Source organism: Diplodia seriata (assembly GCF_021436955.1).
Source record: "Diplodia seriata strain FDS-637 chromosome Unknown scaffold_2, whole genome shotgun sequence".
Taxonomy (NCBI): Eukaryota; Fungi; Ascomycota; class Dothideomycetes; order Botryosphaeriales; family Botryosphaeriaceae; genus Diplodia; species Diplodia seriata.
In genome coordinates, this window is record NW_027117309.1 from 676,332 (window position 1) to 700,799 (window position 24,468).

General features: G+C 57.3%; 6 protein-coding genes across 6 annotated transcripts; 4 read left to right on the forward strand and 2 right to left on the reverse strand.

Moving 5' to 3' along the window:
* Positions 1 to 1,507: 1,507 nt before the first annotated feature.
* On the forward strand, positions 1,508 to 2,436 carry SLS55_001592 (uncharacterized protein; the record flags this gene model as incomplete). Its single annotated transcript, XM_066773084.1, has 2 exons — positions 1,508 to 1,620; positions 1,800 to 2,436. 2 exons carry the CDS (start codon positions 1,508 to 1,510, stop codon positions 2,434 to 2,436), a joined length of 750 nt encoding a protein of 249 aa, XP_066635651.1.
* A 1,863-nt stretch (positions 2,437 to 4,299) lies between these two features.
* Positions 4,300 to 6,587, forward strand: AGC1_1 (mitochondrial aspartate-glutamate transporter agc1; the record flags this gene model as incomplete). The annotated part of the gene is made up of 4 exons (XM_066773085.1): positions 4,300 to 4,479; positions 4,534 to 5,727; positions 5,786 to 5,948; positions 6,010 to 6,587. The coding sequence occupies 4 exons, from the start codon at positions 4,300 to 4,302 to the stop codon at positions 6,585 to 6,587; spliced, it is 2,115 nt and encodes a 704-aa protein (XP_066635652.1).
* Positions 6,588 to 16,567: 9,980 nt separating this feature from the next.
* URK1 (Uridine kinase) lies at positions 16,568 to 18,208 on the reverse strand (the record flags this gene model as incomplete). The annotated part of the gene is made up of 4 exons (XM_066773086.1): positions 16,568 to 17,325; positions 17,379 to 17,549; positions 17,634 to 17,782; positions 17,874 to 18,208. The coding sequence occupies 4 exons, from the start codon at positions 18,206 to 18,208 to the stop codon at positions 16,568 to 16,570; spliced, it is 1,413 nt and encodes a 470-aa protein (XP_066635653.1).
* Positions 18,209 to 18,596: 388 nt separating this feature from the next.
* On the forward strand, positions 18,597 to 19,822 carry SLS55_001595 (uncharacterized protein; the record flags this gene model as incomplete). The annotated part of the gene is made up of 4 exons (XM_066773087.1): positions 18,597 to 18,599; positions 18,651 to 18,736; positions 18,941 to 19,136; positions 19,334 to 19,822. The coding sequence occupies 4 exons, from the start codon at positions 18,597 to 18,599 to the stop codon at positions 19,820 to 19,822; spliced, it is 774 nt and encodes a 257-aa protein (XP_066635654.1).
* Positions 19,823 to 20,531: 709 nt separating this feature from the next.
* PPG1 (putative serine/threonine protein phosphatase) lies at positions 20,532 to 21,614 on the reverse strand (the record flags this gene model as incomplete). Its single annotated transcript, XM_066773088.1, has 3 exons — positions 20,532 to 21,238; positions 21,304 to 21,537; positions 21,599 to 21,614. 3 exons carry the CDS (start codon positions 21,612 to 21,614, stop codon positions 20,532 to 20,534), a joined length of 957 nt encoding a protein of 318 aa, XP_066635655.1.
* A 901-nt stretch (positions 21,615 to 22,515) lies between these two features.
* Positions 22,516 to 24,079, forward strand: SLS55_001597 (uncharacterized protein; the record flags this gene model as incomplete). The annotated part of the gene is made up of 4 exons (XM_066773089.1): positions 22,516 to 22,567; positions 23,202 to 23,849; positions 23,932 to 23,943; positions 23,991 to 24,079. The coding sequence occupies 4 exons, from the start codon at positions 22,516 to 22,518 to the stop codon at positions 24,077 to 24,079; spliced, it is 801 nt and encodes a 266-aa protein (XP_066635656.1).
* Positions 24,080 to 24,468: the final 389 nt, after the last annotated feature.

Below are 24,468 nucleotides of genomic sequence, written 5' to 3' on the forward strand. Positions count from 1 at the left end.
GCAGAATATCCCTCAGCAAGAGCCATCATGGTTCGGACTATGACAGTTTTCTCGCATATTGATCGACAACGCGAATGCGATCTGCCTCGAGATGATCAGCAGGTGAATCAGATCGCTGAGAGCCGCGTCAACGTGCTTCTGATCTGTGCGCTGCGGGATTCTCCAGCTGCCTCAGGCCAGTGCACAGTCACCACGGTAACTCCCTGCGCACCACGCTGGTCCCTGAATGGAGGAGTGCGGATAGAACCGCGATGCGGAGACCGTGGCGTGTGCGAGCTTTGATGAAGGACGGAAGGCTGACGAATGAGAGGCTGCGCTAATGGTGAGCTAGGACAATTCGAACTGTTCTTTTGCCTCAGCCCTGCGAATTACTCGATCAATCGGGGCGCATGCACGGTGAAATTCAGTTGTAGCTACGCGTCTGTTCAGCCCAGCGCCTTGCCGCAACGCTCCCGTGAGACTTTCAAGCTATGTATAGATGCGGCGCTGGGCTAGATTTCTTGGGCTTTTCTTCAGCTACCCACGATGTGTATGGCTTGTCCACTCGAGGAGTAGGTGCCGAGCTACTCGGTGCGCCTCAAAGCCAAAGGCAATGTTTTCCTCTCCTTGTCGGTTTGACGGCTATATTCCTAGGCACCAGTATCTCAACGTTCCCTTCCACCTCTCAACGCTCTTTACACTAGTTGCCTCCATCTTCTTACACTCTTTTGCAGCCTCTTGATGAGGTCAAGATAGCCGATTCGAATCGAAGATGGCAAATTACAACGACAACGACGTGGTTTCAACGCCCGATTTGGACGATCTTCTAGAGAAGCATGGCCTTGAGCTCGGCGCTGACCAGCACCTGCGCTGGTCCGCAGATAGCCGTCATCACCCCCGCAACTGGGACTCGAATAGGAAACTGTACGACGCGGGATTAATCATAATGTTAGAGCTGCTCATGTCAGTAAACCACTCTTCCTTTAGTTCCCTCGTGCGTGAAATTTTGACTGACCATCGACGAAAATGGCAGGACCCTTATGAGCACCGTAGGTGTAAGTTTGAAAATCCCGCAGCGAAACCCCACACCGCAAGCGCGCGGCTTTATCGCCCACGAACTAGCCAGCTCACACGCATCTCCGTCACTCAGTCCGCCGTGTCCGACCAAGCACGCTCCGAATACGGCTATGAAAAGACCCTAGGCTATTTCGCCTTCACCTCTGCGTACGTTGTCTCCGCTAGAGCATCTCGTTCGTGACGATCCAATGACTGACATATTTCGCGCGGATGATACAGCTTTCTGCTGGGCGAGGGTGTGGGCGGCATTTTCCTGCCACCCATTTCCGAGACCTTCGGCCGCAAACTCGTCTATGTCGCCGCCCCATTGCTCTGTTCAGTCTTTTGCGTCCTCGTGGCCGCCGTTCCGCCGCAGCTGAAAGGATCGGTGGCGTGCCTCATCTTCGCACGTTTCGCGGCGGGCATGGTGAGCTCCGTGCCGGCGACGGTGGCACCGGGGAGCTTGGAGGACATGTTCGACGAGAAGCAACGCATCTGGACGGTTGCCGCCTGGACCACGGCGTCGAATGTGGGCGTGTTGTTTGGACCTATTTACGGAAGCTACATCACCAGATATCTGGGCTGGTAAGTGAGGCGTCTCCTTTTGCTCTCTTTTTGCATAATATGGTAAAAGGAGAGCTATCCATCACCGTTTCAGGACGTTGTTTGGCCTTTGGGAAGAATCCTTTCCACTGCTGGGCAGCTCTTCTGGCTTCTGTTTATCCCCGACTCTTTACTGCTGATTCACGCTGACTGTTGAGAAGGCGCTGGGTCTTTTGGATCTCAGCAATCATCATGGTCGTCTGCTTCATCCTTACGCTGTTCCTCCGTGAATCTCGTTCCACACGGCTCCTCCAACAAAAGCTCGACGAAATCCTCGCTCTCACCAACGGCTCCGCGGGGGCCATTCCCCTCCGCATCGACAATCCAGACGCGGTCCCCTCCCTCAACGCCTTCCTGACCAACACGCTCTTCCGGCCGCTCCGCCTGCTCTTCACCGAGCCCATCGTCATCCTCTGCTCCGCGCTCAACGCCATCTCCTTTGCCATGATCTACGGCCTGACCGAGGGCCTCACCATCGTCTACTCGTCGCCGAGCTACAACCTGACGGACCCGCACACGACGTCCTCGCTCGCCTTCCTGCCGCTCATCCTCGGCCTCTTCTTCTCGCTGCCGTTCCGCGCCGCCGACGCGCGGCGCTTCCGCGAGCTCAACGCCGACGGCGTGCCGCCGGAGCGCAAGCTGACGTCGTTCGCCGTCGCGGTGCCGGCGCTGGCCGTGGGGTTCTGGGTGTTCGCGTGGACGATCCCGCCGCTGGTGCCGCAGGCGCCGCTGATGGTCTCGATGGCCGCGCTCGTGCCCGTGGGGTTCGCCATCAACGATCTCGACTCCGTCTTGTAAGGATATATATATATATACATACCTCCTTTCCTTCTCTCCCTCCTCCCTCCCTCCTCTTCCGAAAACGAAACGAACGACGACTGATGACGGTTCCTTGCAGATGCGGCTACATGGCCGACGTGTACAGCATGTACGCGGCATCCGCCTTCTCGGCGCTGTCGCTGCTGCGCGCCCTCTGCGCCGCCGCGTTCCCGCTCTTCGCCGAGCCCATGTTCGAGCGCATGGGCGCCAACGCCGCCGCCAGCGTGCTCGCCGCCATCGCCACCGTCTTCTGCGTCAGCCCCTGGGTGCTGCTGAGGTACGGGCCCCGCTTGAGGGCGCGCAGCAAGTTCGCCGAGTACTCGGCCGCGATGAGCGAGAAGATGGTCGCCGGTGGCGCTGGGGTTGGTGCGGGGAGTAGTACGGAGACGCTTAGGGTTGGGGGCGGTGGGGAGGAGGAAAAGGTGATGGGGAGGGTTGGTTAATTTGCTGGGGGCGTTTTGTTATTTGGTCAAGCCCGTTCAGCCTCTTTTTCTGCACGGGCTTGCTCATTCTTTGGGCTAATGATGCCACTTTCTTCCCTAATGATATGAGGTCGGGAGAATCCAACTCTTGTGTGACACTTTATACATTTGCAACATGACAGGCGACTCTACAGGCCATTGGCGATGGTTGTGTTGAGCGAAACTGCGAGGCGGTGTTGTCGACGGGGAACCAACACCACAACAGGGCAAAATTAATATAGCTGTACGACGACCAATCAGAATGGAGCCTTGACCGTTTGCGTTATCCTTCTATTCTCCAGCTGACCCCGCAATGTGACCGGCGGGCCAAAGATGTGGAGTGAAGGGGTTGGTGATTACGAGAGCGGAGGTTCGCGTGACACACAACTTTCCTCTTGAGCGTCTAGTCGGAGCACGAAAACCGGCCGGGCTGGTCAGGATCAACACGATCTGCTCGGTATAAGCGTGCAAAGGCTCGAATAAGCGACTCAGCGTCGGGCTTGCACGCGCAAGATCTTCAAAGGCCAAGAAACGTCCCGGTTTTGGTGATATCACGGCCCTGCAGCCGCCACCTGCGCCCCCAGAAAGCGGGAAGCGTAATCTGGGGAGACGGAGACTCTTCTTCGTGGTGTTGGCGGCGGCGCGTGGAGGACGGAGGACGGCACTTGACCGCAGCGGCCGAGTGACGCGCCCTCACCGCCCCCGGACGCGCGCTCCGCAGTCGGCGCGGAAATGTGGGCTTCGTCGTACCACCCACCGGAGCCGCACGTGAACCGCCCTGGATATGCACTTCTCCGGGAACCCAATCCCACTCCAGAGCCTCACAGGCATGCCTGGCGCGTACCATTGCCCAGCCAGGCGGTGCGCGGTACGCTGGCTACGACCGTGCGACCGCGAGGTTTACGTGCGCCTAGAAGCCAGATCTAGGGCAGCTAGGGCGCCAGGTACCGATTACAGCCGTGGCAGGACCCTGGCTGCTGGCTGCACCGCGAATGCGATCTTAGATCACCCGCGCTTGCAGAACAAAAAAAAAGCCAACCCTGCGCGGCCGCATCGTCACCCGCCCACGATCCACGTTGCTCCTCCGGACAGCCGCAACGGACGCCCGCCCGCTCGCCCGCGTCTGATCAACGCTCGCCCTCTCTCCCACCCTCGCCAAGCTGAGCCGCAGGGCGCGCACTTTCCTCCGCGGCTCCGGAGCTATCCGACTAGCGCCTACTAATTTTACCCTAGCCACACGCGCGAACACGCTGTAAAGTGCACGAGAACTTTCGCGCCCGAGTTCCCCAGACTCTCCCGCCCCGTGCGTTTTCCCTCTGACCGCACCCCCGAACACTCATACCTGTCAATTGTCGCGCCCTCTCCTCCCGCGACTCCAACCATGGCCTCCGTCAAGGAATCCGTCACCGAGGCCCTCCTCGGCTCGACCGAGGAACCCAAGCTCAGCGAGCAGGCCAGACAAACCTTTTTCCGCCATGCGATCAAGGATGAGGCTTCGGGCGAACACTATCTGGGCCGCGACCAGTTCATCGAGGCCGTCGCGCCGACGAGCGAAGATTATGTACGGCCCCTCACCCGAACACTCTAACCGGCGGCATGTTGATGCACAGAGCAGCACAAAATCAAGCGCGACCAGTATGGCATCCTCTTCGACGTTGCGGATCGCAAGAAGAGCGGCCGCGTCACTCTCCACGACTGGAGGAACTTCGACAACCTGATTTCGAAGCCCGATGCCGAGTACGAGATCGCCTTCCGTCTCTTCGACGTCGAGGGGACCGGCCTGGTCAAGTTCGACGTCTTCCTGGACCTCTACAACAAACACAAGGGTGACGATGCCTTGCCTTTTGACTGGAGCTCCGAGTGGGCGTCGTTATACATTGGCCGAAAGAACAAGCGTCACACCATGACGTACCCGCAGTTCTCTCAGATGCTGCGCGGATTGCAGGGAGAGAAGGTCAGGCAGGCTTTTCTGCACTTTGACAAGAACGGCGACGGCTACATCGAGCCCGAGGAATTCCAGCGCATCATTCAGAGCACCGCTGGCCACAAGCTCTCCGACCACCTGTTGGACAACCTGCACACTCTTTGCAACATCTCCGCCGGCAGCAAAATCTCTTACGCCAACGTGCGCGCATTTCAAAACATGATCCGCGAGATGGATCTTGTCGAGCTCATCATTCGCAATGCAACCAACAAGAGCAGCGACGGCAAGATCACTCGCTCAGACTTCCTGAACGAGGCTGCCCGTATCACCCGCTTCTCTCTCTTCACGCCAATGGAGGCCGACATTCTTTTCCACTTTGCTGGTCTTGACGAGCCCTCCGGCAAGCTCAGTCTTGCCGACTTCGCCAAAGTCCTCGATCCCTCGTGGCACATCTACGTTGAGCGCGGTACGGACCTTGTGAGCGATACTGGCACCAAGGCCTTCGCGAAGACAAAGACGATCATGCATGACATCCTGGAGTCGATACACCACTTTGCGCTCGGAAGTTTGGCTGGTGCCTTCGGTGCCTTCATGGTTTACCCCATCGACTTGGTCAAGACGCGCATGCAGAACCAGAGGAGCCAGCGTGTTGGAGAGCGTCTGTACAACAACTCCATTGACTGCTTCAGGAAGATTATCAAGAACGAGGGATTCCGCGGTCTGTACGCTGGTGTGCTGCCTCAGCTCGTCGGTGTTGCGCCGGAGAAGGCTATTAAGCTTACAGTGAACGACTTGGTCAGAGGAAAGTTCACGGACAAGAAGACCGGGGCCATCTGGTGGGGATGGGAAGTGCTCGCCGGTGGTTCGGCCGGTGCCTGTCAAGTGGTGCGTATAGTTGTTCGAACCCCGAATTTTGGGACTACCTGACTAACGGCTTCGATAGATTTTCACCAACCCTCTGGAGATTGTCAAGATTCGCCTGCAGGTCCAGGGTGAGATCGCGAAGAACGTCGATGGTGCGCCGAAGAGGTCGGCGATGTGGATTGTCCGCAACCTGGGTCTCGTCGGTCTGTATAAGGGTGCAAGCGCCTGCCTGCTTCGTGACGGTACGTCCATGCTGAATCCGCGACTGTTGTGGTGCAATTTCAATCTAAACAGTTGGTGCAGTCCCCTTCTCGGCCATTTACTTCCCCGCCTACAACCACCTGAAGAGGGACTTCTTCGGCGAGTCGCCGCAGAAGAAGCTCGGCGTGCTCCAGCTCCTGACGGCCGGTGCCATCGCTGGTATGCCTGCTGCTTACCTCACAACTCCGGCCGACGTCATCAAGACTCGTCTGCAGGTCGAGGCACGCAAGGGCGAGGCGCAATACACGTCGCTGCGTCACGCAGCCAAGCTCATCTGGCAACAAGAAGGTTTCCGCGCCTTCTTCAAGGGAGGACCGGCCCGTATCATGCGTTCGAGTCCTCAGTTCGGTTTCACGCTCGCGGGCTACGAAGTTCTGCAGGGGCTGTTGCCCATGCCAGGCTCGGCCGCCGCTGGGCAGGGAGTCGGTGGCCATGTGGAACCGGCAGTCGGCCTGCAGGCGGCAACGGCACCGCTGCCGTACCTGCGGAGTCGCAACGCGCTCAAGATCATCCTGGACCTGGACGAGAACTTCGGCCGCCCGAAGCTGCCGGCCGGGGCCAAATGGGATGGCTTCCCGGGCATCGGCGGAAAGATCGTCGGAAGCGGGTCGTCATCGTGAGGAACAGGAAAAGAGTGGAGCATTGCAGTGGGGAGTCTGGTGTGAAGGGTAATGCATAGCGCCGCCAGAGTGTCAGTTCGTGCTACGGTTAGTCACGTTGCGGCGTTTACTGGCGTCATCGTCTCTGCCTGGATGGCACCGGTCCTGCTGGTGGCATCCCGGCGGACAGGCCCATCGGCATTTTCCTTTGTCATTTGCACTTGAGCAGCGAGGCTCGGATAGAGTTCCGGCATAGAGCTCGCGCACACGGCCAGCTAGAGGTAGAAATGAATCTGTATGATACTTGCGACTCTGCGGCTTTTTCGGGGCAGCACATGCCGGCGGCAGGGCGGGTCGGCTGGCTGCAGGTGATAAGCTCCGAACGGCAGGTTGGTGCTGAGGCTTGCGCTGGCCCTGATGTGTTTGGCGGAAAGTCGTGGCGGGACAGCACCCCGGGCTGCGCGGGCGGGAGGGGAATGGATTGTTCTCGACGCGCGATCGACAGTGGGCGGGCGCTGGAGGCTCAGCCGCGTCGCTGCCGATCCGGGCGGTTTCGAACGTGCACACGTGAAAAGATACCGCTCGGGGGTCCCGGGTGCGGGCGTGCTCGGGCTCAGGCTCAGGCAGCGACAGGCGGCCGGCGGCTGGAGGGAGCTGGAGCGCCATCGCCTGTGACGCTGGGCGAGAGCCGCGACGGAGGCTGCTCCAGCCGGCAGCAGAGGCCACAGGCGACGGCGCGCGCCCCATCCATCCCGTGGATTGTCGGGCGCGGCCAATCAGCCGGCGCAGCGCCAATAGCCTATTCCCAAAAACCCGAGGCGGCGAGGCTTCGCATTTCAAGAACAGGTGGGCGCGCTGCTGCGCGTGAGTCGAGCCCCATGCGGTGAGAGAGCACAGCCTTCTCCATCCAAGGCGTCGCGCGGCTCTGGCAACAGCTGCAGAAGTCGCCCTCCACCCGCGCCTGACCGCCGCAGCGACACGACGACAAACACCACGCCGCCGCCGCCTGACTCGAGCCGTGCATACCGGCGCTCCCGCTGCGCTGATTCGGGGCGCGAGAGCCAGAGGGGGCGTGCGCCGCAAGCTCACTCAGCCTCGCGATATCCGTTCCACATTCCCAGCGCGCGCATTGCACCGCAGCAGCGCCCATCCTCGCTCGCCCGTTTTCCCCAGCCCGAGGCCTGGCGCTGGCCCACCTTAGTCCAACGCACAGCAGCAGCCGCCCTGGCCAGCTCGTCACCACCAACCGTTCGCCTGCCCGTCAAGCACGCTCTACAGCCTTCGCACTCTCCCTCCACCGCACCGCCTCAGCATCGCCCGTCGTCCGCACGCTGCCTGCGCCGACTCCACGCCCGCGCCCCGGCTGCTCCGCCTTCTCAGCCCGCCGCGCCCACCTGCACCCTCGCGATCGACGTTTAAGCTCTTTGAGCCTCACGGCCAGCCCGCCCCGTCGCACGCGGTACGTCGACGCTGCCTCTCTCCTTCTCTCTCCTCTCTCCGCGCCGTGCTGTTCCGCTTTCTTCTGCTCGCAATTCTCCGATGCGCCCCGCGTGCTGCTCGGCCAGGCACTGTGCCCGCGTGCGTGCGGCCCGCACGGAGCTATTGCCCGACTTGCGGCTCTCCGCACAACTAGCCTTGTGCTGTCGTCGCTTTGATTGCTCTCGTATACGTCTGGGCGTGCGCTGCTGGCCTTCTTCTCTTCCATGCTCTCTCTGTTTAATGATTCAATCTCTGTCTGTTTGTTGCCATGCGCCGTCGCCGCGAGGCTGCTGCCAGGCAGCCATAATTGCACCTCTGCGCTGGCCGCCGGTCCCACCAGAGCTCGTCGCTAACGCAACCTTTCTCCCGTGTAGAACCCATTGGCCGCACTCACACCCAGCTCCGTTCCCCAAGACACAAAGCACCCAGACTTCTCGTCCCCGGCCTCTAACTTTATTGAGCTCGAGCCAATTCTCGCCGAGCCCGTGCCGACTCAGTTTAACTTCTCGTCCTGACCCTGAGCACTACTGCGGGAGGCTGACGAGCCTCTCTCTAATGCCGAATGTCCCACTACGATTCTGACGACGCTTATCCCAAGTCGCCGGGCTTGCAGCCAATAAAGATCAAATCAACTCCGTCGCCCTCTCCTCCACCTTTTCCTCCACAGCACAGTGCTCCTGTGATCACTCAAACTGTCAGTTCCAACACCTCCTCCTCACGCAGAAGGAAACGAAATAACCGGACCCGGCCGAGCCAGGGCGATACTGTCCTCCTGAGTTTCCTGGAGCCCAACCGGCCGGACATCGCCCGAGTCGCCGGGGAGAGGGCGCTCAACTCAGACTCGGATCCAGACGCGAGCGAGTCTGAGGACGAAGCCCCACGCTCACCCATGCAAACTGGCGACAGAGCCCGAAGTCTTGCTCAGGCCGCCAGTAAGATACTCAACGGCGATGGGCGCACTACCAAGCTCCCATTGGCATCCACTGTAGCTGCTACCGTGACCGAAATCCACGACACCGACATGGATCGACATTCGCCAAAGTCCCGAGCCGACGACCAGCCAGCGCGGAAAGGAAGCGATTACAACACCGGGCTGCCCACTCCTGAGAATTTCCCCAAGCTTGGCTCGGAGAACTTCCCCAAGCTTGGCTCGGATGCAAACAGTATGACCAAAGCGGACCACTCCCCAGCAACATCGCCAAACTTGCGCGAATTGGCCATCCCGGACTCTCAGGCTTCCCCTGATGAGAGGTTGCCGGCTCTACAGAACCCGACCTCACCGCACCGGGACAGTATCGCGGGCTCCCCTAACCAGAGTCTACCCTCCTTTCGTCATCTGAGTGAAATTGCGGAGCAGGCCACCCAGGAGAACGAGCACCGGGCAAGCATTGATCATAGAGCAAGTTTCTCGCACCGGCCGTCAATCTCATCGACGGGCGCGCCAGCGCTTTCTCCAACGCTTGTCAGCCGCTTTCCCCCCAACGGGAACTCGCGCCGATCGCCCCCGACTCAGTTCCCGCCACTGAATCCTTTGTCGCCCGTAAACAGTCACACTGGTGCTGACATCAAGTTATCGCCGCCGTCGACTTATTCACACTATGCCAGCAGCCGCAGACACTCGTCTCTTTCGGATACCAGCAATACAGCGTTTCCGCCACCTTTGACTCTCAGCACCACATCGACCAATGAAAGCTATGGATCGCGCGGATCCGACGCTTACGCCCACAGCCCGCCAACGAGGCCCCGCAGCGACTCTCATAGGATGAGCATTGATGGCATCACGCATCCAAATCCGGCTGCGCAGATTCAGCATGTGCCGCCGCACGGAAGTACTGGGTTCAAGTGTGACTACCCCGGTTGCAATGCGCCGCCTTTCCAGACGCAGTACTTGCTCAAGTCAGTTATGTGGTATAGGCTTAATGGACTTCGTACTGACCAGCGCTGTAGTTCGCACGCCAATGTGCATTCGCAAGCACGGCCGCATTATTGTCCAGTGCCAGGGTGTTCGCGTGGAGAAGGCGGCAAAGGCTTCAAGCGCAAAAACGAAATGATCCGACATGGACTCGTGCACGATTCGCCAGGTTACGTGTGCCCGTTTTGCCCGGAGAGAGACCATAAATACCCTCGGCCGGACAATCTGCAACGACACGTCCGAGTTCACCACGTCGACAAGGACAAGGACGATGCACAGCTCCGAGAAGTTCTTGCCCAACGGCCCGAAGGGGGCGGTAGAGGACGAAGACGGCGGATTGGATCTTGAAAGACAAGGCGTTGTAAACAAAATTGCTCACCCGGATATTATCGGTCATTTTAACACTCTCGCCCTTGCGGGTCACGAAGGACGAACGCTTGCTTCTCATTGCTCTTTTGTTTCCGGGGCGGGCGTTTGCAGAAGGCGTTTGGCTATGGCGGGTATAACTTCTCGACTCTCGTTTGATACCACATTCCTCCCGGCCTTGGCTCACTTTTTTCGAGACGGCCGGGCACCACCTTTGCACGCAGACCTAGATGCGGTCTCTGAACATTTTACTATTTCGAATTGCAGCGGCGCAAGAGGCCGCAGTTTCGGTCGCTACTGGCGTACAGCATTTTGGCCACTCGTTTTGCGACGACTACAGTCACGATTACAGGAGGATACCTTTTTCTTTTATGGCGAATTCCCCATGTTCTTCTCTGCACCGGTGATTGACAGGCGCCAGGGACGGGAAAAGAGGAGAAAGGAGCACAGGACGGGAACGGGACGGACAATATTTCGACAGCAGGCAGCGCGGATATCCAACAGTGAATCTCTTCTATCAGGAGGACTAGGAGGAATTGTTGCTTTTTTTTTAACCACGTAAACTTTCTTCCAGGTATGGAGCTTTTGTGAGGTTCCTTTTTTTTGGGTGCTCCCTCACCCACCAGACGTGGGAAAAAAAGAAAGCATGGGGCCTTCTGGAAACCTGTAAAACTGCAGGGGTCGATTTCGGCGGGTTCTGCTCCTCCTTCCACGCGTGTGTCAGATTGGGCGCAAAGGTCTGTCGATTTCGGACCGCTTTTTGCGCTTGGCAGGACATAAACAGGATAACTACTCTAAAAAAAAAAAAAGGACGACCACGCTTGTGATGTTGCGCGCTTACGCTATTACGGTCGCCATGCCGCACACGCGGTTGGTGGATGTTTCGAGCTCTCTCTCTCTCTCTCTGTGTGTGTGTGTGTGGCACGACATGGAAGAGAGAGAGAACGAGGCGGACCGACTGAGTCGAGGACGATGCAGCAGCCGGATGTGGCCTCGTGCATGCTGGCGGTTGCCAAGCACGATTGTTCGCGCGTGCCTGGTGAGGCTCTTTGAGCCTCACGATCCGTGATTCGATTCCCACGGATTTTTTTTGTTTTAGGGCTCGGGTCATGTATGTATGTACATGGGCGGGTGCGTCCCGTTACTCGTCCGTCCCCCCCCTTCTCCTCTCGTCTCTTTTTCCTCCTTTTGGCCCATTGAGGGGTGTGTTCTCGGCCTCGCGGGTTCGTGCTACCTCGCCACGTACCGACAGCCCGGGTCGGTCGCAGCCAGCCAGCCTCGTCATCAGCCCCGGGCGGCTGTTCGAGACATTGTTCATGTGGGAGGCAGAAGGGCGAAAAGGAACATTGGACGCTTGCGGGACGTATGTAAGCGGGAAAGGGAGGGAGGAGAGAAGTGTGTGGGTCATCAGCGATGGTAGGTGTTGTCGTCGTTCGGGACTTTGTTCTGCTGCTACTGTCTTGGCCTATGCCGTGACTTTCGTTATTTTTGTCACATCGGCATCTGCTATTTTTCGACGTCCTGTTCCCTCGCCGTACCACGCAGTCGTCACGGCAATCGTGGCAGTCGCACGGGAAGGGTTGAAACGCGCAAACACGTGTTGCGCGAACAATTGATTTGTTTCTGAATTTAGGACGGGAAGCGACGAATCAGGCATTCTCTTTCCTCTCTCTCTCTCTCTCTTCGCTCTCCACGTCGATCACGGGTAAGCAGCCGATACAGTAAGCAGCCAGCCGCGCCCGTCAGCAGCTTATCTTGTCAGCAACGCGCTATTCTCGGACCGGAGCTGACTGAGAGGAGAGGGGGAGAGTGAACGAAAGGGTGAAGGAAAGGGAACGGTAGGCGTGGTGCGTTTCAGAGCGTGGGACGACCGAGGAGATGGCTGCATTAACGCACGATAAGTATAGGTAGGCGTGCCCTGTCTCTGCCGTTATCTAGTTGGTGTCTGTTTTTATCTATCTCGCACACGTTTCGGATGCTGCATGCTGGGCCTGCGCTGCGACGCGGGATTGGGGGCGCGAATGGCGGGGCCATGCGAGTCGAGGTCCAGACCACGCGGGATGAGAACATGGCATGGCGCGGAAGCGGAATCGCTTCCTTGCTGCCTCCCTCTGCTGCTATGCTATCACCATTGCGCGCGTCTATTCTTACCTTTGCTCGTGGCACCGCGACGTTCTCCCAGCTTTCCCCAACGAGCAAGTTGCATTTCCTTTGCGGCGGATCGCGGAAAGGGCAGCAATGACATCGTAGGAATGGGAAGGATTGCGGACTGCGCGTGTCTAGACCCTCGCCCTCTTGCATCACTCGTTACCTTCCCCACCCATCCGCGACGACATGACTAGCTACCCTCGTTGTTATTGTGGCTCTCAAGCTTTTCTCCGACATGGAGTTGTGACTCGACTGTTATTCCCTCCCATCCCGTACTAATGCTGCCATCTCCGCACCGCAGAGGCAAGCCGCCCCGCCCGTCCACAGCCGCAAGCATTTCCTCTTCCTTGCTCTGAACATTTGTTTTCCTTCCCCCGGCCGGATGGGCGGTAGCGGGGGCGTTTGGCGTTGCGTGGCAGGAGTCGAAGCCGTGGTACGCTAGAGGACTGACGTCGCGAGGGATGATGAGAAGCACACGACGTTACCTGTCGGCAGTTGTCCTCATTTTGTGATGTCTCACCCGGTGAATAAATCAAACATTATTTCCATGTTCGAGTGTTATCCGAGCAACAACGACCTTGCTCTGTAAGGAACGAGGTATTGATAATAATCCAAGGCCGCTCCTTTCTTCCTTCTATTTTCGTATTCCTTCCTTCCGGTGCTGGCGCCGCCACTTTTAGCTGTTCTGCTGCTACTGCTGGCACGTGTTTTAGCGCCGATGCGACCCTCCTTTTCCCCAGAATCGCAATTGCATGTCCTTTTGTTTGGTCTGTTAAATTACTGTTAACGAGCAGCGGCAGAAGGACAGCCAATATTCCACTTGGATGGCATCGAACCACACGTGGTTATGTGTAGAAGACATGTCTTGACAAGAGCTTCATCAGCCTCCGCGGTACCAAGGGAGTCTGTCATGCTGTCAAGGGATTCGATCAGCCGACGCCGGCGCCTCGGATCTCTCCCCTGTTCCTGGCCGACCAGAAAGTAGTGAGGCACTTTCCACTTGTCCCTTCCTTGCTTGCCTTACCTAATCTGCGGGACCGATCGTGGGCGCTGCGGGACATGAGTGGTTCAGCGACAGCTGCAGCAGTTGCAGCCTCAAAAAGCCTCAAACATCCGCCATCCTGTCGATCGCCGCGAATCGCATCCATTCTCTTTGCTAAATCTTCGGTGGGAGCCCGCACTAATGTAATCCAACTTCAGGTGAGCACTTTCATGTGATGAGAGGGAAGAAAAAGCAATAGGCAAGGCCGCCATCGACGATCACCTGTAATAGAGCGCCGCCATCACCAAGATTTCGTCATCCACAATAGCCACGCGAATCCCTTACCGTAGTTTTTCCTGCTTGTCCAGTGGCTCTGACAGCCATGTTGACGGTCTCGATTGTGGACTCTAGCTCCTGATTCGCGAAACTTCCGGTCACTCGGCGGCACTTTTGGGGACGCCTCACTTTTACTGGAGGCTCCCATGTGAGTGGGGACCTGAAGATGCATATGCATATGTGAGGTAACATCGCGGAAGTACCTTGACGCACGCAGTGCGCTGACCACTTACGACTTTTGCAAGCTTTCCTGCATCAGTGGTTCAGATCTGCGTAGACAGTGATCAGTTGTGTTCGAACGGTCTCGATTATTGGGAAGTGGACGGACTCCTGGAGATCTGTTGGCATCCTCTTGTCCTGCAACTGATCGACACGGTAGAGGGGGGCGCGTAAGAAAGGCATAGTACGGGTAGCCATGGTGTGGTCGAGTGCTGTCCCCACATCCCGATCTGCCGAACGAGTTAAAATTTCCCCAGTCTTAGTCGGCACGCCTTCATCATCATGCCTGCCCGTCATGCGTTGGCCTCGTTGTTAGCGCGACGCACCGGCCGTTGCTGGCTGGGGCCCAAGATGCGGGGGGAGGGGAATCGACGTTGGCGCTGCCGAAGCCCGAGCCTCATTTCCTTGTTTTCTTCCGCTCACGCGTAAATGCGGCTCTTGTCGTCGGCGAAGGAGAGCGTACAGTTGCTGTTCGCTGTCTTTTGGCTTCAAGTCTTCCCTGCTTCTTCGGTAGGTAAATCGCCAGCAACCCATGTCCCGTCTTTCCACCTCCGAGCCCCCCCATTGGACATCGAGTACACATGCCGGCAGTCGTTGCTTGCCGCGCCCCTGCGGCTCCAACTACGAGATTAGTGGGCTGGTCGAGTAATAACAACAATGTCTTTCGATGGTACTGCCTATCCTTGGCTTTCCCAGATTGCACGCAGCAGCCATCTGACGGATCCTGCACTGTAATGACACAAGCCGCTTGTCACTCCACCGGATGTCTGCGGAAGAGGATTCTGCACTGTGCTGGGAGGCCTCGCTCTGTCGTGCTCAGACAGCTGGTCAATGCGGTTGATTCGGAGTTCTTCTAGTGCTCAAATGAAATGGCACTGAAATATTCCATCTTGAGGCCATCCATGGGCTAAAATGAGCAAGAGAGGTAGAGGGCTTAAATCTTCTGTCACCTGCTGTGCCGCATGCCAGTTCGCAGGCTTTGCACTTCTACAAAAAAAAATAGGCAAGAGAACACGAGGAGAATCGCAATTGGACGTTATCCAAGGTTCCAAGCTGCCTGTACCCCGCATATTGACCTGATTTAATGCGTTGAGAGCCGTTATCTTCCAGGCTCGCTGCGACCTGCCATCTTTCGTTCATAATCCTTACCCAAACAGGCAACTTTGTGCATCAACCTCCCCGCCGACCAACACCAAGATGAATCCCTCACCGCACCACCGTTTTTGACTGAAGGTCAACATTGATAAGCGGCCTATAAGTGAACATCAATTTAGGGAGAGGAAAACCATTTCAATTCAACACAAACCTGCTCAGCCCTCCATCCACCAAACTCTCAACAATGACGCGCTCCAAAGAAGGCTTCCTCTGGACGCCTCCGGCCACAAAGCGTGCACGGCCTTGAGACAGACTCCATCATCCCCAGCACTCCCGCACCTCAACTCAAGTCTTCCTACGACGTCATCATCATCATCGGCGCCGGTTTCGCCAGCCTCATCGCCGCCCGCGACCTCTCCCGATCGCACAACTCCAGTGTCCTCCTCATCGAAGGCAGAGACTGCATCAGCGGACGCACGCGGACCGCGCGAGAGCTCGGCGAGGAGTCCGATATGGGCGGAACATGGGTGCACTGGTTCGGCTTTCCTCAGCCCTTTTCCAAACCATCCCCTCCCAACCCTCTATCCACAGTGCCGAAAGCAGAGCTCAACCGAAGCGTTGCCGCCTTCCTTCTGACCCCCCTACAACGATCGCATTCCTAACCCGACGGAACCCGAGAACTCGGCACGGAGTGCGGAATCGTTCAAGCAGAACCTTCGGCCGCGAGGCTCTCCTGGAACCGAGCTGACGGCTTACTTGACGCATCCATGGCACCTTGACCCTCTGGCCAGGCGGGTCAGGTTCCGCTGGGGCCCGCAAGCGATGAGCGAGTATTTGGCGGGGCTACAGTTGCCTCATGGCCGAGTGATTTTCGCAAGTGCAGACTGGGCTGATGGTTGGAGAGGGTTTATCGACGGTGCAAATGGGAGAGGATACAGGGCTGTGAGAGAAGTATTGGAAATGCGTCAAGCTGAACATGAAGGGGCCAAGACCTACGCAAGGCTGTGAAGCTGATTTGATCGTGGCGGAGACGGAAAGCTGACAAACTCACTGGTCCATGGTGAACAGTCGTTGACACATGGTATATATTTCGGAAAGGAGCCATCTACTAAGTGTTTCAATGAGACTACACATGGGGTGATATCGTAGCAGGTAACAAAAGATTGAGCCCTCTAAGCTTACCGAGGTTAACGCACTCTTTCCATGGGTAGTTGGATCCAAAATTCGCTGCGAGAAAAATGCGGGTGGGACAGTTCTTTCGGTCGCCCGCTATGATGTCGAGATCGGGACACAAGTTTAAGAATGAAATTCGATATCCATATACAGGCGATTGCTCCAACTCTCCAAAGGTATGTAGGGACAGAATCGACGCCGTGTTATCGTCATTATTTCCAGGGCTTTACACGTGTTTTTTCTTCTTCTTCTTTTTGTTCTTTTGTACATTTTGTACTCACCGGTATGACTTCAGTGGCCGAAATACCTCTTCTCGACCCATCTCTCTTCGAAATCGTCGACCAAGCGTCCAACAACCACTCTAATCTCCGGGAAGACGTGCGTTAGTCTTCCTACACCCATCCTTCCGGCCATGTAAGTGACGAAGACAATATTCTTTTCCGGCACGCCGTGATCCACCAGGATCTTCACAGCCATGAGAGCCGCGCCGCCACTTGACATCTGTGAATCCAAAAGCAAAACGCGCTCGTGGGTCGCTATGTCCTTCGGGAGCGCCCTGTAATGGAGTTCGGGTTCGCCGGTTCGATGGTTGGTCTGGATGAGAATCCTTCCATTTCTCGAATCAGGAAGGACCCTTCTGAAAGCCCTCTCCAGTGCGCTGCCGCCACGGAGGATGGTGACTGCGCTGGTCTCGCCAGAGGGCTTAAACCCTCGGTAGATTGTTCCCATGGGCGTGGTAACATCGACTACATCGAAGTGCATACACACCAGAGACTCCTCGATCAGCAGGGCGCAGATGCGGTCGAAGTAGAAGATGAAGTTCTCGCGATCAACAGCTGGGTTGATCAGGAGCGTGTGGATGGCCCGGTTCTGTCTGTTCTCTGGAAGGACAATGACATTGGATGACAAGGGAGCTTCTTCTGCGAGCTTTCCAAGACGCTTGAGCTCGGCTTGGTGCATTCTTGACTTCAAGGTGAGGATTTTGTGGATACGGTCGGTTACCATCGAAATAGCGACCGTATTCTCAACACCACGCGGAACAATAAGGTCTGGATTTCTTAGATGATGCCTTTCCTCTCACTGTATCTGGACGTGCACTTACCTGCAACTTCTCGCTGAGGTGCAACATATCTGTGGAAGTTGGGCTTCACGTACAGAAACCACTGCTTGATGCAGCCCTCAATGTCACGGCCACGGCTCTTGACATCGCGCACAACTAGCGAGCAGCTGGTTAGAACAGCCGTGATCAAGGGGCTGAGAGTGCTTACGTCTTCTAGAAAGACACAAGTCGGGCTCGGCGTCGGCAAAAATCTGTGCAAGTCAATATTCCGATCATCACATGATATCACACGGCAACCGACCTTCAAGTCAAGCAGATCCAACACGCGCTGATCATGCAGGCCGAAAATGCCTTCGAGGATGAGGACGTGTGGCGAGTAGATGGTGGTTGTCTTCTCTTCGCGATTGTGCTTGGCGAAGGAGTATACCGGAACCTCTACCTTCTTGCTTCGCGGGCGTCAGTTTTCCATGAGCGCAGGAGTCTGATCCGTCACAGTGCATTACACAAGAGGCAGAAGCGCGGGGTTGTATATCTTACCCCTGCTTGATGTCGCGCAACACGTCTACAAGGAGATCGAAATCGATGGCCTCGGGTGCATCGAAGTCATATTCATTTCTGAAAGCTCTGGCCGACTGCTCCGGGGTCAACGGCTTGTAGAATGAGTCCTGGCAAGCAAATGGGTAAGCAGGCGGGCGCGGGATGGGGCTGTGGGCTACACCCACCATGGACAGGATCACGACCCATGGCAGGTTCAGGGCGGAGATGATCGCCAGGGAGAGGGTCGTCTTTCCTGAACCGGAACTACCAGCAACACCGATAATGCTGGTGTTCGCCCACGGCGGGGAATAATGGGCCCTCTGAACGGTGCTCATTCTGCAGGTCGCACTCGAGAGGAGGGTGAGGTGGTCTAGCAGAACATGGTGGTGGAGCGGAGTAATACGAAAGAGACGGGCGGCGATAGGGTCCTGCACCCTGGCTGCGCAATGACTAAAAATGTTCACGGTGGACTCGAGGGTGTGGTCCAAGCCCGGGGAATAGGGCGGCGCCGACGCGCACGTGACCGCTCGGCAGAGGCTTTTCTCCTTCGCGACTTCCCACACCAGCTTCCAGCTCTTCCTCTTCCTCTTCCAACACCCCCACCTCCACCACTCTCCGCCGCTCCGCCGCTCGCTTGCTTTCCGTCGCTGTCTTTTGCGTCAGCACAGCGCGGCGATGACCGATGGACATGCGATAGACTGACGGTTTCTTATCTCCACCACAATGGTATGTACCGCCCCGCCCTCACCGGTCTCGCTCGCCTTCTGACGTGCGCAGAGCTCCTCCACTGTGGTCTCGACGGCTACGCCGAGGCCCTCCCACCCCTTTGACCGCCGAGTCGAGGAGATCAAGCCTTCGAAATCGTACGTAGCCCCTCTGCCCGCTCCGCGACCCGCCCTACCCCGCCCCGCCAATTACATGATGTGTTTATATCAAGTTGGGAATCTCTCCGAAATCCAATGTGGAGACCAAATTTACTTGTTTCTGATCCTGGCTGCCTCTGCCCTCTCTTCTCTCGCCCTGTCATGAGTTGGAGTAGTCTTCGGGTGCTAACTAGCCCTGTGCAGAGATATCAACCACGTCATCATGGACTACCTTGTCAGCGAGGGATATCCCATGGCGGCGAAGCGATTCGCCCTCGAGGCCAATATTCCACACAGTGCCGAGCCGCAATCGATCCAAGAGCGCGTTGATATCCGGAATGCCATTCATGCGGGAAACATCGAGTCGGCTATCCACAAGATCAACGATCTCAACCCTCAGGTTAGTCCACTTCCCTCCCTCCCACGCACCGCAGTCCTTTTCCCTTTGCTATGATTATCGAAGTATCATGCACCACACATAACCACCTTCGGGTGGCCGTTGATGATAAACAATACCTTATTTTCAGTATGATTTGCATTGCATCTATTACGTCACTCTCCATCAAGCTTTGCCAAACACATCGCTGACTGGCGCAGATTCTCGACCGTGATCCGGCATTGCACTTCGCGCTCCTCCGCCTGCAGCTGATTGAGCTGATTCGGAAGTGCATGTCCACTCCGAATGCTGACATCACCCCGGCGCTCACGTTCGCAACGTCCGAGCTGGCACCGCGTGCTCCGACGAATAAGGAGTTCCTCGAAGACCTTGAACGCACCATGGCGCTTCTAATCTTCCCGCCCGAGAACCTGGCGCCGCCGCTCGCGCAGCTGCTTGATCCCTCGCTTCGCCAAACCGTTGCAACAAGGGTTAATGAAGCCATCCTTGCCAGCCAAGGTGCCAACCGTGAGGCACGCATCAAACAGCTCGTCAGGTTACGTGCGTGGTCAGAGCAGAAGGCCAAGGAGGCACGCAAGAATATTCCAGCGAGTTTGAGCTTGGGGCTGGACTCCGAGAAGACAACCGATGACGATGATGACGAAGTAATGAATAACGGTAATGGAGAAGCGGATGCGATGAGGGACTGAGACCCTCTTGTCCCGTAATCTCCATTGCTCAAGGAATTTTTGCTTTAAAGGGTTCTAGCATGGTGTTGGCCCACGGTTATTGGCGTTGGTACTGTGGCGTTTTACCGGTTCGGCAAAGGGAATTGCTACTGGGATGACCACTGGGGTTTTGCTGGATTGGGCGTCTTTTAGACTGCCCTGTATCACTTATACGTACTTGAACCGGGACATGGTCCTCAGGTCAAGGGATTAATCAAAGATACCCATTCACAAGCTTTCATTCTTACACCCTTACGTCTCGATGCCATCATTGCGTACAGTGACTACATGCTCGACGTCACCTGCGGGTATTCTTGGTATTACCGGTCTGAAGGCAGTGTTCAATCAGTATGAAAGACCTTCGCGACACAATTTGATCATCGTCACGTCAACGCTAGCTGAGAAACACATCCAATGCCTTCTTCCAGAGCTCCGGACCCAAGGCGAGACTAGCAAACGATGAGGGCGAGGCCTGAAGATTTTGAGGGGATGAACAACACTCAGAAAAGAATGAGCACTCAACAGAATGACTTCGCTATACGTGGCATCCCTCCCGATTCTTTCATCAAAGCGTCCCTACGTATTGCGCCATTCAATGCCCTCGTGATATCTCGTGCAAGCCACAAGCCATTCTTTAACGCCATTGGAACCATGCATTTATCCTTCCCGACGACTGGTATGCACACGACGACTACAAGAAATATTCCGTCTGGACCTCCTTCCCTTGCTGCTGCTGCTGCTGCTCGGCCCTGTGCACATCGTTCTCGGGGGCGGCGTCGAAGACGTTGAAGAAGCGCTCGCCGGTGTCGCTGACCTCGAGCACGCTGGCCATGTTGCCGCAGCGGTAGCAGTAGTTGGGGGCGCTCCAGACGGTGCTGAGGCGGTCGTCGTAGAGGACCTGGTAGCCCTCCTGGCACAGCTGGTGGGCGCGCAGGATGTGCGACATGTTGTTGACCTCGAGGAACTTCTTGACGACCTGGGCGCCGAAGGTGTAGCCGGCGCCGCGGGGGCTGAGGCTGAACTCGTCGCGCTCGCTGTCCGGGTCGCTCCAGACGAGGTCGGCCATGGGCCCTTCGTGGGGGATCTCGCGGAAGCGGTCGATGATCTTGATCTGGTCGATGGAATGGATGCTGGGCGACAGGCCGCCGTGCACGCAGAAGATCTGGTTGTTGATGACGACCGACAGCGTCAGGAAGTCGAACATGTCGGTGAAGTAGTGCCACACGTTGGCGTTGCCGTACTTGCGCGAGCACTCGGTGTAGAAGCCGTACGACTGCGTCACGCCGCGCGACTCGTGGTTGCCGCGGATCAGGTGCACGCGGTGCGGGTAGCGCAGCTTGAGGCACACGAGCAGCGAGATGGTCTCGACGCTGAAGAGGCCGCGGTCGACGTAGTCACCTGGGCGAGGGCGGCACGGTCAGTGTCGCAACCGGGGAAAAGCCATCACGGCAGGGCGCACGCACCGAGGAAGAGGTAGTTGGTGTCCGGGCAGAAGCCGCCAATTCGGAAGATTTCAATCATGTCGAAGAACTGGCCGTGGATGTCGCCGACGACGGTGACGGGGGCGTCGATGTGCACGACATTGCTCTCTTTCATCAAGAGCTCCTTTGCCTTTGCGCATATTGCCTCGATGACCGAGTCGGCGAGGAGTTCCTTCTTGTAGAGACGAGCTATGCACTCATCGAGGTCGACGGTGGCTGTTCAGCGGCGGGGTCAGCTCATTGACGGAGCAGGCGGTGGTCGGAGCGCAGAGCTTACCCGGGAGGCCTGGCATGTCGTCGGTGGATGGAGGGCGCGGAGGAGGGCGCGCGCGGAACGGGCTCGGACGGGCGCGGGACTAGGGGGCAGGGAGAAGCAGCATTCGCGTGCGCGGCGGAAGCATTCTGGGCGGGGGTTCAAGAGGGCATGGCCGCGCTGGGGCGGGCGCTGGACGGATGGTGGTGGACGCAACAGCTCCAGCGCGAGCGAGAACACAGCCGTGTGCCGGGCTAAGCTCAGGTCAGCCAAGGGTGCAGCGCGCACGTGACCGTCTCCAAAGTTTCCCGTTGCGCGGCCTGCAGCGCTCGACGACCACCATCGCCAGCTACTCGCGCACCGCTCCCGCCCGCGGCGGCGTAGAACTTAGCTTCCTCGGCCTCCGCCCGCTGCGCTGCTTCCCATGTCTTCCGCCGCCCGCAAGCCGCGCAATTGTCGTCAATTCCCGATTGATACCGGCGAACAACCCCTGCTCTGTTGGCCTTCCTTCCCTCTTGAGCTGAAGTTGGATTTCCCTTTCTCTCGCCTCCCCGCCCGCGCTTCTGCTCTCCCTCTCCCGCATTGATCCTCGCCCCTGCTCCGGCCGCCCGCTCCCCGTTTGCCGCGCCTGCTCTACCGTTCGCTTTTTTTTCTTGGACCGTGATGCGGTAGCTCTGGAAAGCTTCGTCAATCAATTCCGTCTCTCGGTTCGTGTGCGCGCTCCACCTGCATCGCTGCATCAGCCCGCCCTCGCGTCACCAAGCCGGCTCTGTCTCTACGCTCGCCTGCCGCCGCTGTGGATCGTCGACGCATCGATTCGCTCGGCGCCGGCAACATGTCCTGGAGTGCACCGTCTTCTGGTGGCGCACCTGCGTACCAGGCAGCTCCGGCCTACCCTCCGCAACCCTATCCTCAGCAGCCCTCATACGGCCAGCCGCCGTATGCTCAGCCCCCGTACCAGCAAAGCGCTCCGCCTTCCGCCCAGTCATCGAGGTAAGCGTTTTTGTTGAGTCTACTGGAGATTCTTCGGCACTTGTGCGACTCTTCGCGCATATCTTGTCTTTCATTCATTTCGCCAATTTCGCCAATTTGTCTTCTCCTCCCTACTGATCATATCGAAGTGCTCCGACCACCTATCCCCCGAAGCGTAAAGGTAACCCCGTAATCACCCGCTATCCTCCTCCCCCGGGCTATCGGCCTCCTCCGCCGCCCTCGGCTCAACCTCCCTACGGACAAGGCCAGTATCCTCAGCCCAATTACCAACAGGGCTATCCTCCCCAGTCCTACCAGCAAGCCTATCCTGGGTACCCACAACCATCTCAGGGTTACCAGCCAACATGGCAGCCACCGCCAGGTTACCCTCCGCCGCAAGGGTATCAGCAACAAGGGTATCAACAGCCACCTCCACCGCCACCACCCGATGCATCCAGTGCACCAGCCGCTTATCCACCCAACGGATTCCAGCAGTCTCCAACCTTCCCACCTGGTAGCCAAGCTGGATCGTATCCTCCGCATGAAACTGCCATTTCTCCAACGACAGTTGCACCGCCGTTAATTCTTAATTCGCCCCCGAACCAGAACCCACGGCCCTCAAAATCCCGTCGAAACACTCGGACTGCAAGCATAGTCTCTACCGAGGTTCCAGAGGCCCATAAGCTTTACCAAACCGATGCATACACCATCAATCTTGGGCTGGACGAATGGGATAACACTGATTTCGACGGCGCCATCTGGCCAAAGTCCAATGAGCCGGTTGACCCAAACTTCAGCCTTGGTGTCATTATATGGCATCCGGCAAACGAGACGACCCGTGCACTTTCGTCCGACTTTGTCACAGCCGAAGAGAAAGCAGCAAAGCCTCCCTTGCCCAAGATCGGCAATGGCGATTCTGTTTCCGAATACTTTGGCTTCGACAATGCCCACGAGGCCTTCTTGAATGTCCGACAAACGGACGAGTGGGACTTGGTAAAGCAAGATTCCATCTTCTACGAGTTCCCCAAAACATCCGACATTGTCGCATTAGAGGATGTTCTTGCCAACAGAGATCGGCCCGAGTCTGAAGGGGAGAACCCTTATCCAAGCATACATGAGATTCAAGAAAGAGGTCAACGGCAAGAGGCTGCCTGGAATATCATGGACAATCTTGAGCAGGCCTTATCATCTGAGCAAGCGGAAGGCGGTTCGCGGCGACAATCGCGCAATGGCGAATCAACGCCGCCGCCACCTTCACGGGATGACGCCCAGGAAGAATTGTTGGCATCGCTGGGCGTGACAGGTTCGCCGAAACCGGTCAAACCTTTGACTACTCCAACTTTCCTGCCGCCGAAACCTCCTAAACCAAGCTCGCGAAAAGCCAGTGGTCATGATCGGTAAGCTATCTAAAAATTGCTTGCCCGGCGAAGGCTGACGAATCCAGGTCGTACGAAGAACATCTTCCGAAGCGTCCGTCAACTGAATACGATGGATATGGGCACCCTGCCTCACATGGTCAAGTACCGCCTCTAAAGAGCGAACACTCTTCGCCCTCTGAGCCTTGGAGAGCAGAGCAGGCGCCAGCGAGAAATGGCGAAACAGGCCAGAGCCCGATTAAGTCTGAACATAGCCAGCATACTGCTCTGGGCTCGGACTTCAATATGGAGGATGTTAAGGCGAACGACGCAAACGCCAGAGTTCCGCAGAGGCCGAGACCGCATAGAGCTGATAGTAGTACCGGGAGGAAACGAAGCTATGAGGAGACCGAATCACCTCAGAGACAAGAAGACGATTACACGCCGCGAATCAAGAGACGACAACCGGCTGTTGCTGCTGCTTATAGGTATGCGATGATACCCGTCAAGAAGTACAGGTTTGGATGCTAACTTGACAAAGTCGACGATAGGCCTGATCAATCCTGG